Below are 13,113 nucleotides of genomic sequence, written 5' to 3'. Positions count from 1 at the left end.
AGCGAAAGGAGAAAAGTAATTATCAAAAGAAATGGGAGTCACCCCACTGCATGACCTCTGAGTACAAGTAAATCTATATATTTGTTTAATTTGTCTTGAAAGAGAAAGAGCATTACCTGAGAATCTTCCCAGCACTTGGCTGATCCTGTCCCCAGTAGTGAAGATCTAATCCAAAAGGCATGAGGGGAGCTTTAGCTCTTTCTTCTTCTAGTTTTCTTCTCTTACTGTCAGGCTCTTCCAAGCCTGCTGGATCAGTAGTTGCAGAGTCACTGGAGAAAATTGATGAAAAGTCAATACACAACAGCAATGATCACGGCAACTTTTTCTGTTTGCATTAGGTTTTCACACCAATACTAATAGTATCTTAGATCTAGGACTACAAGTAATTTTACAGGGTTACCCTTTGTTGTCTTTTTTTGGTTTTTAAGAAAAAAAGGGATACAAACTACAACTCCACACACTCTACATACAGCACACTGCACCATGAAGCTTAACTGCACATTCAGCTAGAGCCAGCTAACAGACACTGTTATACCATGGGTGTAGAGATCTAATAGAGGCAGTAATGGATCACGCATGCTGTACACTTAACAGATGCTACAGATGTGGTATGGCAAACCACGTTTTAGAAAGATTTTGCTTCTGTAAACTCATTCCCATCTTTGCATGTCAGGAGTTTGGGAGTCACACTGATTGCAAAGTCTTTTCTTTTGTTGACAAAATTCCATCTTGTAGATTTATAATACTTATTGTACAACACCACTACAGAATTCATTAGTCCTCAAAAAACAGAGCACTACTGTGGAGACCCTGGGTAGTCACTGACGGAGCTTCAAATGGTCTGGTTCACCTTAGTGAAACATTACATTTTTAAAGATTAAAAGTCATAATGTACACCTGAATACTCCAAACTCTGGAGTTCTAATGAAGCAAACCCCTTTACTTGATTACATTCCAGCTTGCCAGGTTTTGGGGGCTCTCCTGGCCAATGCAGAAGTATCTTTTCAGGAACACAACACTAAGTAGATTACTCCAGTCTTATCCCCAAATCACGGATAAATGCTAGACAAGGCTGGAGTTTCACCAAGCTTTGAACAGGATTGACAACAAATCCATCTTTGGAGTCAGTGTAATACGTTTCCAGGCAGCATGGACAGCATAAGTTACTAGGAACCAAGAGATGGTTGAAAATACTTTCTAATGTAGTATTAGGATATGTTCAGTTTAGTTGCAAACCAAAAATTACCTCAATAAATGGGTATTTTTTGTTTATTTGGAGAGAACATATTTTCATAGATGCCATTTACACCAAATGAAACCTAAATCAAGCGAGTAGTAAAAGACTCCTTAAGATCCTGGTGCAGTCACTAACAACATCCCAAATATTAAGCAGTGAATGTACGTACATTTAAGTAAAAAATTGTAACCAAAATAAAACCAAGACATCTTTAACAGCTTGCCTAGTTCGTGAGTGCTTTTCTGTGTGCTTTTGTGAGTGATAAATGCAAGTAAGAGCAAGAGGTTTCTACAAGAATTAAAACAAAGATAACCTGGCACGTGGAGATGGTAACTTTGGTAGTTTGTCTCTAATAAGTTTCAGCGTGGCAGCTGCACAAGTTGGATCAAGTTCATCTTCATTCCCCTTCAGCTGGCTGCGGGAGCTCAGTGGAGCTGGTCCTGCTGACGTCTTCTCCACCAGTGCTTTTGGAGGTGACCGGGGTTCCAGCCCTGCAAAAGAACTTGATGTTTAGAGGTGATTCACTTCTCCCACCCTCAACACTTCACAGTGGGGCCAAACAGCTCAGGATGCTGACTACATGTTTACTGCTTTCAGTTTGCATTAGACATCAATCCCACTCACAGAGACAGAGAGATATTTCTGCCTGTGCATTTTTTCTTCTTTTGGAACAGAAACACACTGAGTATCTAACTGCAGCAAACAAACTTTTAAATTTGTATGACATGGTGTGACAACAAAGAATGGTGCTACTTCACCTCGGAAGGATTTTAACAATACATGTTTGCTTTAACTATGATACTGCTTTTAAGTTTATAATGTCACTTCCTGGTATGTCACTTCTGTACTCAAGGTTATACCAAGGTAAAACAGAAGAAATGAAATCTTGGCACTACTGTTTAACACCTAGAGTCCCAAAAGACATCTAAGAAAAGCAAAAGCAAGAGGGAAGGCATATATCAATATCCTCCTGTGTGCTAAGATCAGTTCTTTGTGGTGTCTCTGCAGAAAGTCCTGCTAAAACCCTACAGCCTGGCACAGGGAAACCACTTCTGGCTGGGGGATTCACTGCAACACATGACTGATGAGACCAGGAGCCATTGTCACCTAGCATGGCTCGTGGGGAAGCACACACAGGGAAAAACAGTGTGTGTGAGGCACATCCCTGTTACTTGATCATTCTCAGCTACCATACTGACCCTTCTGAGCTGAGAAAATAAAATAGCTGTGTTTTGTTTCTTCCTAATTTCCTAAGGGGCAGCACCACTGAGAATAGTTGAGTTTTGATTTCTAAATATGTCTGCAAATTATTTGTATCTAAGTATGTCTGCAGAATTATCTAGAGAACATTCTTCTTTCACAGATACTAAACCACACAATTTGCTAAGATGAAGTACCTAAGCGCTGGCAGAAGCCACAAGTATATCCACAGAATACACCCAAGAGACAGTAAACGCCTGAGCTACACCTGAGGAACAAACCCACTGCGAGGCAGTGCCAGGCACTGCTGTTCAGCACCAGCAGCTCAGTGGTGGGGCAACTTTAATTACTTTGTATGGCTGGATTAGACAGTCAGCATGGACTGTAATGATGCAATTAGACAGGCTGAGCAGTTAGACAGCACATGCCTCTACCCGCTGAGCTAGAGAAGCAACTTTATTAGCTGGCAGTAGTAGCAAGAACTGTTCAGCCAATGACAGCTAAAAATGGAAAGATGTGATCCCTCACACTAATGTAACAGACTGCATCTGCCCCCTTAGAAAGCCTTTTTATAAAGAACTGACTGAAATGCAAGACAACATCCCTCAAAAAAAACCAAACCTAAATTAACACGAAGTCATGGTTTCACAAAACTAAACTTTTCAGTAAATTATCCCAACCTTCTTATGAAAGCAACCACAGTTTACCTAACACGTTTCAGCCATTATTTAGTTGGGACTTTTAGTCTCTTGCCCACTTGTAGCCAGCCCTGAAGCGATATCCAGAAATATTCTTGCTTTGCTAACTTGCTTGCCTGTCATTACATGTATCACAAGATATCAACTAGAAAAAGAACAGCTAAGGTGGTATTCCTGTGAGTGGGAAATGGCAGGACCTGTAGTGACAAGTAGCTTTGATATAGACAAAACATTTTCATTTCGGAGAAAACCATATTTTTCACAAAGTTAGAGCAACTTGCCCTGACCACTCTTTCCATCTTATAAGGTGTTCCAGTAATTCATCCTGACCTTGATTCATTTGCACTGCTCATTCCCTGTAACCTATGGGGTGCAACCACACAGATGGTATTGCCTGACTTGAGTTATAGGTCAAGAAGGTTGCTGAGGTGGCAACCTTCTAGATCATCTCCTAGGTACATATGGGGCTACATTTTCCAAGTACCTAGGATCAGGAGCTGAGTCCTTGTGCAGGGAATGACATCTCCTTCTTGTTTTCCAAGGCTCCAAGCTCAGGGCACTGGAAAGGATGCCCTGTCAACCCCCTGCTTAACCTAGTTCCTGGACATCATCTCTCCAGACAGAGCTGACAATCCCAATTCAAAGTCCACAGAGCGAGAGCCCCTCAGAAGGGGAGGAGAAGCAAAAGCAGCCAGCCAGTTGGACCTGGCTTTGTGTGCATGTAGCCTTTAAGTTTTGCTGCACACAGTGACTGGTCACTTCAGTCATTCCCAGATTTTCTGAATACAACTGATTCCATAGAAACGACAGCACCCGGAATACTCTCAAGGACAAGGACTCTTCTAAGACCATCTGAGATCCTCTATCTGTCTCTAATAGAGCATATACTGGTAACAACAAAGGAAAGTGTTCTAAGAGGAAGGCGATTCAGGGCAGAGGCCAGTAACAATTGCAGCAAGTGGCTTACCTGCCCCTTTCAAAACAAGAGGAGGAAGGAAATAAGATGTGGAGAAGGAAAGAGGATGAGAGCACACCAGCCATCAGCAGTTAATAAGCAACTATAGAGACTTCTCTGTCTTCTCCTCACTCTCCCATGACATACCAATATAATCCTTCTGCTTATCCAGCGTGTGACAGAGAAATGCAGACCATTTTAACAAGATGGTTAAGGCAAGTTTATCAGAGATGCAACTTGAGTGTGATAATATTTTCCCATGTCCATAGCAAGACCCTACCCAGCTCTGGCAGGCTGATGCATTCCACCTTTCCTAAGAAAAGGTTACTTGAGTATCATGTGGATACCCCACAGGAGTGAACACACATCTGAGATTGGTTATTGCCAGTCCCCTGCCTGTCCCTTCTTCAAGCACCTTGAAGACTTCAAGTACCCAACTGACCGAACGTTTGCAGGCAGCAAGCACTGCAGACTGGACAAAGAGACATTCACCACGGTCTGAAGGCAGTGTCAAACTCAGCTCTTCCCTGACTCCCTGTTCTGCTCTCTGGAAAACAGCCCAAAACCAAAGCAGTGCATCTTGAAAGACACTGCTGCTCGAGCTGTCCAATGCTTCCTGTGAACTGAAGTTAGCATGGAATCATAGAATTAACTAGGTTGGAAAAGAGCTTTAAGATCATCAAGTCCAACCATCACCCCAGGACTGTCAAGCCCACCACTAAACCATATCACTGGGGGCCTCATCTACATGGTTTTTGAACACTTCCATGCATGGACTGTGATGTGAAGAAGGATCATCCCTTTCTAATTTTTACATCCTCAGATTGGAGGTTAGAACCTACCAGCTTTAGACAGACATGGGCTATCTTGCTGCTGGCTGGTGATGCTGCTGCTGCTGCACATGCCTGATGCTACTACTCCCTTACACAGTCGTGCCCACATCACATACTTTAATGAAAGTGCTGAACATGCCACATTAACCTTGTTATCTAACTTCTTCCCAAAGTCGACAAGGTTTTAAAGAACATTGTTAATGAAAATAATTTACAGGACTAATCCATGCCTTATTTCTAACCCTTGGAAAAGGGTCTCAAAATCAGCAGAAGGACCAGCAATAAGAGAAATGATTATTAAGTATAATAGGCTGGAACTAAGCAGAAAAATATCTAGGCTAAATAGCAAAAGAAATTGTCTCATGACATTTATTAGGCTGTGAACTTGCCATTCAAGAGGGATAACAGACCCTCCACAAAAATGTTTTTTAAACAGCATTTCAGTGAAATATTAAGTGAGCAATCTTGAATGTATGTATCTGGAAAGAGGTCAGGATAGGACTCCATCTCAGCTCCTGTCATAGGCCAGAAAGGGAAAAAAGCCCTTCTCAGGTGCTTTGTATTAAAGTGAAACAGAATTAATCCAAAAGATTCTGTTATAGCCACACTTTAGAATCATCAAGACTTGGAAAAGTAAACTTCATTTTATGACAGAAACAGTTTGAACAGGCCCTTTGGCATGAATAATGTTAGCCGAGAAAAATATGTGATAGACTATCTGTAATGGAGAATTGCTTAGACTTTATTTAGCATTTTAAAATGCCTTTTGTCTCTTTATTTAATAAGGACAAGAATACCTTTCTGAATAGCATTATTTAAAGCAATGGTTTTGAGAGCACTTGCATGGGTACTCTTTACAAACTGTGTTGAAGTCAGAAGATACCAGGTATGTGTCTCTCAGCGCACCTTTTGTTCCTCTTCAGAGAGAATATGTGCATGTGCATTCCAAGTTCTCAGCAAAACCTTAGTTTTTCCCCATTTTTTCCCATGATGTTTACAGAACTGCTTGTTCACTACACTGATTTTGTTTGGCTGGGGGGAGAGGAGGAGAACAGCAGAGACAAGCAGTCAGCAACACAGAGAAAAGGCAAGAGAGATAAAGGGACAATGTGACATTTAGCTAGATAAAATCACATCCCAAAGATCAATACAGGAATTCTTAGGAGTTACAAGAACAAAATATTTTCTCATCGATTTCTTATTTTAAGCCATTAACAGAAAAATGGCTAAAGGTAAATACATTACAACATCAGTAACACCACCTCTACTGTGGATCTTTCTAAATAATATTTGTTTATGAAATTAGTCCTCACTAACAGGATAAAGACAAAAGTCACTGTGCAGATTGCCCCAGCTGAATGCTATCCAATGTCAGGGTGGGATTTTTGTTTGAAGACACAGATGGGATTAAGTGCAGTTGTAAAACTCTTATTAAGAATTCTGCTCTTCTGTGTGCTTTATTTAACACAAGCACAGTACCTGGGTTCAAACTGTTCCAATAGGAGCTTTTGAAAGAATCATAAAAATGGTCAAATCCCCTTTTTTTGTTTAAATTGACCAAATGGCACCTATTTGCCTGAAGCAATAAAGTAGACCGTGTTCCCAAGATCAATCGATAGAAGGAAAGAGAGAGGCTGGGGTTTCAGCTGAAGTTAGGCTGCTGAATGCTGACATTATTGATTTTAGCTAGTTCAGCTGGCCTTCTAATTAAAATGTAAATTTGAGAAAGAGATTATGTCCTGACAGAAATGGTGGGATTAGAGGGAGATAAAAGCCCCTCTCAGTGAAAACTCTGAGAAAGAGCAAGCCCAGGTTTCCTCAGCTGTGTGGATTTAGACGAAATCTACCTACTTCAGATTCACTGAAGTTTAATTGAAAACACGGAGATAGAATATAAACAAGTATTATGGACTTTAACTTTCCTGGAAAAAATGAAATAAGAAAGTCTATTTCCCATTTGTTGAATCTTAGTCAAGCCAAATGTATGTGATACACATTAGGCCAGACACTCTTCAAGGCTGTCAGGAAAATTCAGCAGTTCATGTACAGTATTTCCCCACTTACCCTCTACTGTGCTCACAATGAAAAAAAAAACCCGCATGTATTTTACTCAGGAAGCACAATAAGCTTTACTGCTAAGTGAACAGAACTTAGAATCATAGAATAGTTTGGGTTGGAAAGGACCTTAAAATCATCTAGTTCCAACCGCCCTGCCATGGGCAGGAACGCCTCACACTAGACCATGTCGCCCAAGGCTCTGTCCAGCCTGGCCTTGAACACTGCCAGGGATGGAGCATTCACCACTTCTTTGGGCAACCTGTTCCAGTGCCTCAGCACCCTCACAGTAAAGAACTTCTTCCTTATATCTAACCTGAATTTCCATTGTTTAAGTTTAAACCCCTTGTTCTATCGCTACAGTCCCTGATGAAGAGTCCCTCTCTGGCCTCCAACTTTGCAAAGCTTACTTCATATGCACTTGCAGACCAGAGGGCTCAAGCCAATGTCTGCGACATTGCTTCCAAACAGCTTTAGTGTCTCAGGATCAGCTCTGCTATCCCTCTCCATGCACAACTGTGTGTGTGAACAAAATTAACAGAGGTGATCATACAGTAGGAAGACTTCATTATCTCTGAAAGGTCTGCTACTCATCAGGGATGAGATTTGAATTATGTCATCCCTGACAGATATCTGATCTTTATGAAGCCATCACATATTGAAGGAATATTCACTTGTGGGTTTCTTCTTTGTTGCTTATTGTTGGTGGACTTTATTTTGATTGTTCTTGTTTTAATTGTAATAAAGTTTCATCTCTACGTACCTAAAAAAATGATGCTCTTTTCTTGTTAGTGTCCCTTCACCTACACAGAACTCTAAAATGAAGAGAAAAACCTCAAACTGTTAGGAACAAAATCCTAAAAGTATTCATGAAGGAATAACACTGATTAAAAATCTTACTATTCATTGTTGTAGAAAACTTCTTTAATTTTAGATAGACACAGTTTCTTATCTTACCCTTAAACCCCATGAAACAAATTGCTGTCTGCAACTGCTAGGGGAGGATGCTGAAATGCCAGAGGTGGCTATTCTCACAGCACACACAAGCTGTATGTGCACACAAAGCAACTTCTCACATGGACAACTGCACATATTAATATTTCTGTATAAATAACACTACTTTTTAAAAGTTGTCTTGACAATTTGGTCTTTTATAACCAGAGGTTTTAAACAACCACAAAAGATGGCCCCAGCGCCTTTGAATGCAGCTATGCTCTTCTACATTTATCTAAACTTTTAGAATTCTACTTTGGAAATTCAAATTAAAGAAGGAGGATAATTATGTTAGTTAACTAGAAGAGTTCATTAACATTACTAAAGAAGCGGTCAATGCTCCATCCCTGGCAGTGTTCAAGGCCAGGCTGCGCAGAGCCTTGGGTGACATGGTCTAGTGTGAGGTGTCCCTTCTCATAGCAGGGTGGTTGGAACTAGATGATTTTAAGGTCCTTTCCAACCCAAACCATTCTATGATTACATTAATACTTTGTTTGGCTTACTCGAATATCAGAATAGAATACCAAATATCAGAATTATTATTATTTTGAATTACAGAATTTGTTATAATATTAACTCTTATTAATCAACCCTATTTATTATTGTTTTACAATCATAGTTAAGAACCAGAATAAATCAAAGCAGCAGAGTTTAAATTAAAACCTTTCGACACCTTCCACCCTGGTCTTTTAAACTTCTCGCTTATTATTTGGTAGTCTCTGGCCACTGCACAGTTCCTATGAGGTACACAACTACCACAAACTACTCAGAAGTATATCAACATCCTGTGCAGTGACTATTAATTTCTATGAACTTTAGTAGGAATCAAATATATCCCGTGTCCTGTCACATTTTCTGGGAACCTTAATTACATAGAAGTACCTCACCTGAGAATGAGGAAGGTTTGCAGCTGATGAGGATGCATCAGAGGAAATGCCTACAGTCAATACTTGTACATGGATGCAGAAAAATTTTACTGGAAGTGCTAATCATATTCTTTGGTAAATGTGAAATTCATAATGATGATTCTATTATATTTCACATTTCCAAGGTAGTTTTGCTTTTAACTGTTATGTTCCCTGCATGTCTTGATGGATGCCAGTCAAGAGAATAAAACTTTTAGAAACTATATGCGTGGAAGCCTGCTGCTCGGGTACAGGTTAGAGTATACCCAGTCAATAAAACAAGTGCCATTTTCTGAATAAATGCCCCACAGTGCATGACTTCTACTTCAAATCTGAAAATTCAACTGTGTGTTAGTCCATGCAGTATTTTATTGTTATTTCTAACACAGGCTTTTTAATGTTCAGAGGAAATGCAAAAGCTATAAACCCCCACACCTTTAATGAATGGTTGCAGTAGTCACCTTGTTCATATTTTTTTTTAGAAGGAAACATCTTTTTTTAGCTCAGTGAGAGCTGCACTAGAACAGCTTGTGTAGTCTGAAGCACTCCTAATTCTATGTAAAACACAGGTGGTGACTTCTCTACTAAGGAAATAGCCTGAGTTTGTACACCTTATGTGTTCATTGGGGTATAAGCCTTCTTTCCCATGTTGCTATGACGTTTCATACTACAAAAACCCACAGAGAAAAGACATGACCCAGACACCATCAGCTTAGGAAAGGCAGTATGGGAACAAAGGCAGTATTTTTTGAAGGGGATCTACAAGGATGCTGGAGAGGGACTCTTCATCAGGGACTGTAGTGATAGGACAAGGGATAATGGGTTCAAACTGAAACAGGGGAAGTTCAGGTTAGATATAAGGAGGAAGTTCTTTACTGTGAGGGTGGTGAGGCACTGGAACAGGTTGCCCAAAGAAGTGGTAAATGCTCCATCCCTGGCAGTGTTCAAGCCCAGGCTGGACAGAGCCTTGGGCAATATGGTTTAGCATTAAGTCATCCCTGCCCATGGCAAGGGATTAGAACTAAATGGTCTTACGGTCCTTTCCAACCCAAACTATTCCATGATTCTATCCCACAAAGGCACATTGCTTCATGATGGGAGGACGGAGGAATTTCTGAAATGGATAAAACTAACCCTTGGGATTTTAGAACTGCAGCTTTGACCTTGATATGAAAGAAATCCCAAGCAGGTTTTAAGATGCAATGTTAACCACTAAGTAGCTATCAGGGACCTAAAAGCATTTTGGCTTAAGGCTCAAATGCAAGAGAAATAAACTGATTAACCTGATTTGAAATAATGACTTGTGTTCTTGACTGTACAGTCACTTCTCATGTAATTTTGCATAAGGATGAAAGTTGATAACCAGTAGACTGCTTCCATGCTTATATTCCCAAGTCAGATGGCTTCCTCATGTCACCACTTGTAAAATGGCAACAGCACTTTCCAGTACCTCAAAGTAGGATTTCATAAGAAAGCTCATGAATGCATACACTGAGACACAGACAGGAATTCTTAACTGAGAAAACCCATTAGTAGACAATAGTTGCTGGAGGTGGGTGCTTTGGACTAGATCTGGGAATTGTTGTGGTTTTAAATGCAAAAGCACACCTCTCAAAATGGATCACTCCCCATGAGGTTCAGAGCTCAGCTGCCAGTTACACCGAGACCAACGAGGGCAGGAAGGAATCACTTACCCTGGCACCAGCCCCAAATTCTGTCTATGGCACAAGAATGACATCAGAAGCTGCACAGCTCCATTCCTTACCTTATCCACCTTTGACTTTAAGCCAATGCATCTGACAGCTGACCAGCAAAGCCTGGAATGGGGAAAATCTAGTGGAAACAAGATTTTATCCCTCCCTAAAGCTTTCTTTTAAACACACGATGCCTCAGTTTTTAAGGGGTTCACAATGCCAGCCACACAAGGGCACATTCCTCTGCTGTAGATAAAAACAACAACCCTGCTGAAAACCAGAGTAACCCTATGAAAGTTATTTTCACAGCCCTGTTTCTTTGTCAGCCCAATATTTCTCTTTAGCAACACAACATATTTTTAACAGCCCTGTGGTACCACAGAATGGCTGGTCTCTTGTCTGCAACAGACATCAGGTGCAAGTGTAAATAAGGATTATACAAATGGGAGGTCGTTAAAAGTCTGGTAATGCTAATTTGGCATGACACCCCTAATGGGTTATATCTTCACACTTCAGTTATCTAATCACCTAAATTCTTTTAACAAATTTACATTTCATCTTATACACGGAGATTCAAATTGACTTGTTCAATTCTCCCTCCACCCAAACCATACCAATGCTCAGTTCATTTGTTTGCTCCATCCCTGGCGGTGTTCAAGGCCAGGTTGGACAGAGCCTTGGACCACATGGTTTAGGGCAAGGTGTCCCTGCCCATGGCAGGGGGGGTTGGAACTAGATGATCTTAAGGTCCTTTCCAACCCTTACTAGTCTATGATTCTATGATTCTATATATTAAACATCATCATCAATTTTGAGATCATCATCATCAGCTACATACACATAATACCAGCTGCACATGTCTATATACTTATGCATACAAATACTTATGGCCCATCTTTAAAAACCTTTAATTTTCTTACAAACTTTTCACATCTCAGAACCACAAATACTTGTATGTGCCATCAGAAATAGCATTTCAGATTGAACTTTACTTTGTTGGAAGGATACTTCCACTTTCCTAAGAGAAGCACAAGGGAATAAAGTGACTTTAAAAAAAAAAAAGGTAATTTAAATGTCACATTTCAATCCATTTCCATAGGCCTTCCAATATCTGAAGGCAGCCTATAAGGATGCTAGAGAAAGTCTCTTCATCAGGGACTGTAGCAATAGGACAAGGGATAATGGGTTCAAACTTAAATATGGGAAGTTAGGGTTAGATATAAGGAAGAAGTTCTTTACTGTGAGGGTGGTGAGGCACTGGAACAGGTTGCCCAAAGAAGTGGTCAATGCTCCATCCCTGGCAGTGCTCAAGGCCTTGGGTGACACGGTCTAGTGTGAGGCGTCCCTGCCCGTGGCAGGGGGTTGGAACTAAATGATCTTAAGGTCATTTCCAACCCTAACTATTCTATGATTCTATGACCTGTTTTACAACTTTGTTTTCCTGTTTAGTACAAAAAGTCAATCTGAGGAGCTGTTCACTTTTCCTGCTTTGTTCAGGAAGAGTAACAACAGAAGGGAAAAAAACCCCTTTAAACTGTTTACACCTTCCACATAACAGAGATTTATCTTACATGAAAGGTTTAATGTTCCAGTTCGAACATTCCACTTGCACAGACCTCCAGTTTTTTAGCTCAGAGTCCCCATGAACTAGATGTGAACTAAATAAATGTGGCAGAACCCCATCTGAATTATATGAAGCTAAAGTTGCTGCTATAATAACAGCGCTTGCATATGGAACAAAGAACCATATTTAGAGAGGTGGCTGCCTAACATCCAGCTCTTGATGATTACATGCTACCATGAAATGAATGTATTCTTGTGTGTTTTAATATGATAATTCACTTTTTTAAACAAAATGTGCCAGAGGATGCTTAGTTTGGTTTTACTTATTAAAAATAGCAACACCCTCAAATCATTCCCCCTCTCCCCTTCTTTCTGAGCTGTAAGTTGGCCACTCTATGAGACGAAGTGGCTGCACATCTCAACTGCTATTAATGCAGGTGACCGTACAAAACCTTATCCCATCTCACCAGCTGTTACCAGTATTTCTAATATTCAGGCTCATTTACAGCTTTCCTTTGCAATCCCTTCACTCCCAGTATGTGTTTAGCACACTTATAAGCATACGCTGTGCTGCTTCTGGCTCTAAAATACAGTGGAACATGATGGAATGAAATAAGCTTCTCGTCTCAGTTGCTCTTGCTCCTAGAAAGTATTTGTTTATCTGGAGCCAATCACTGCTCCTGCATCTATGTAATGACTTCCTCATAGCAGGCAGAGATTACCCACACCGCTGATCACTTTATTACTTCAGAATGGCTGTTTATTTATTTTAGTGCAGCAGTAACATGCAGGGATAAAGCTTGTCGCAGCTGGGCAAACTCACCATATTCCTTACGCAGGTGGTCTGGAATGTAGGGCTCATAACCTTCCTTCTCAGGGACCTCCACAAATTCATCTTCATCCTCATCATCATCATCATCCAAGGCTTTCATCTAGAGGCATGTTTAACATGTGAAGACCGCTTTTCATTTCCTTTCACA

General features: G+C 40.5%; 1 protein-coding gene across 1 annotated transcript in view; it reads right to left on the bottom strand.

Annotated features, from left to right (window-relative positions):
* UVSSA (UV stimulated scaffold protein A) overlaps window positions 1-13,113 on the bottom strand; it is a 54,197-nt gene that overhangs the window by 18,241 nt on the left and 22,843 nt on the right. The window contains exons 7-9 of the mRNA XM_030491747.1: window positions 12,957-13,065; window positions 1,551-1,728; window positions 117-269 (exon numbers count right to left, since the gene is read on the bottom strand). Coding sequence (XP_030347607.1) covers window positions 117-269; window positions 1,551-1,728; window positions 12,957-13,065 — 440 coding nt within the window. The remainder of the gene's footprint in view (window positions 1-116; window positions 270-1,550; window positions 1,729-12,956; window positions 13,066-13,113) is intronic.

This window comes from Strigops habroptila, chromosome 7 (genome assembly GCF_004027225.2).
Source record: "Strigops habroptila isolate Jane chromosome 7, bStrHab1.2.pri, whole genome shotgun sequence".
Lineage (NCBI taxonomy): Eukaryota > Metazoa > Chordata > Aves > Psittaciformes > Psittacidae > Strigops > Strigops habroptila.
This window is presented reverse-complemented; position numbering and strand designations above follow the sequence as displayed.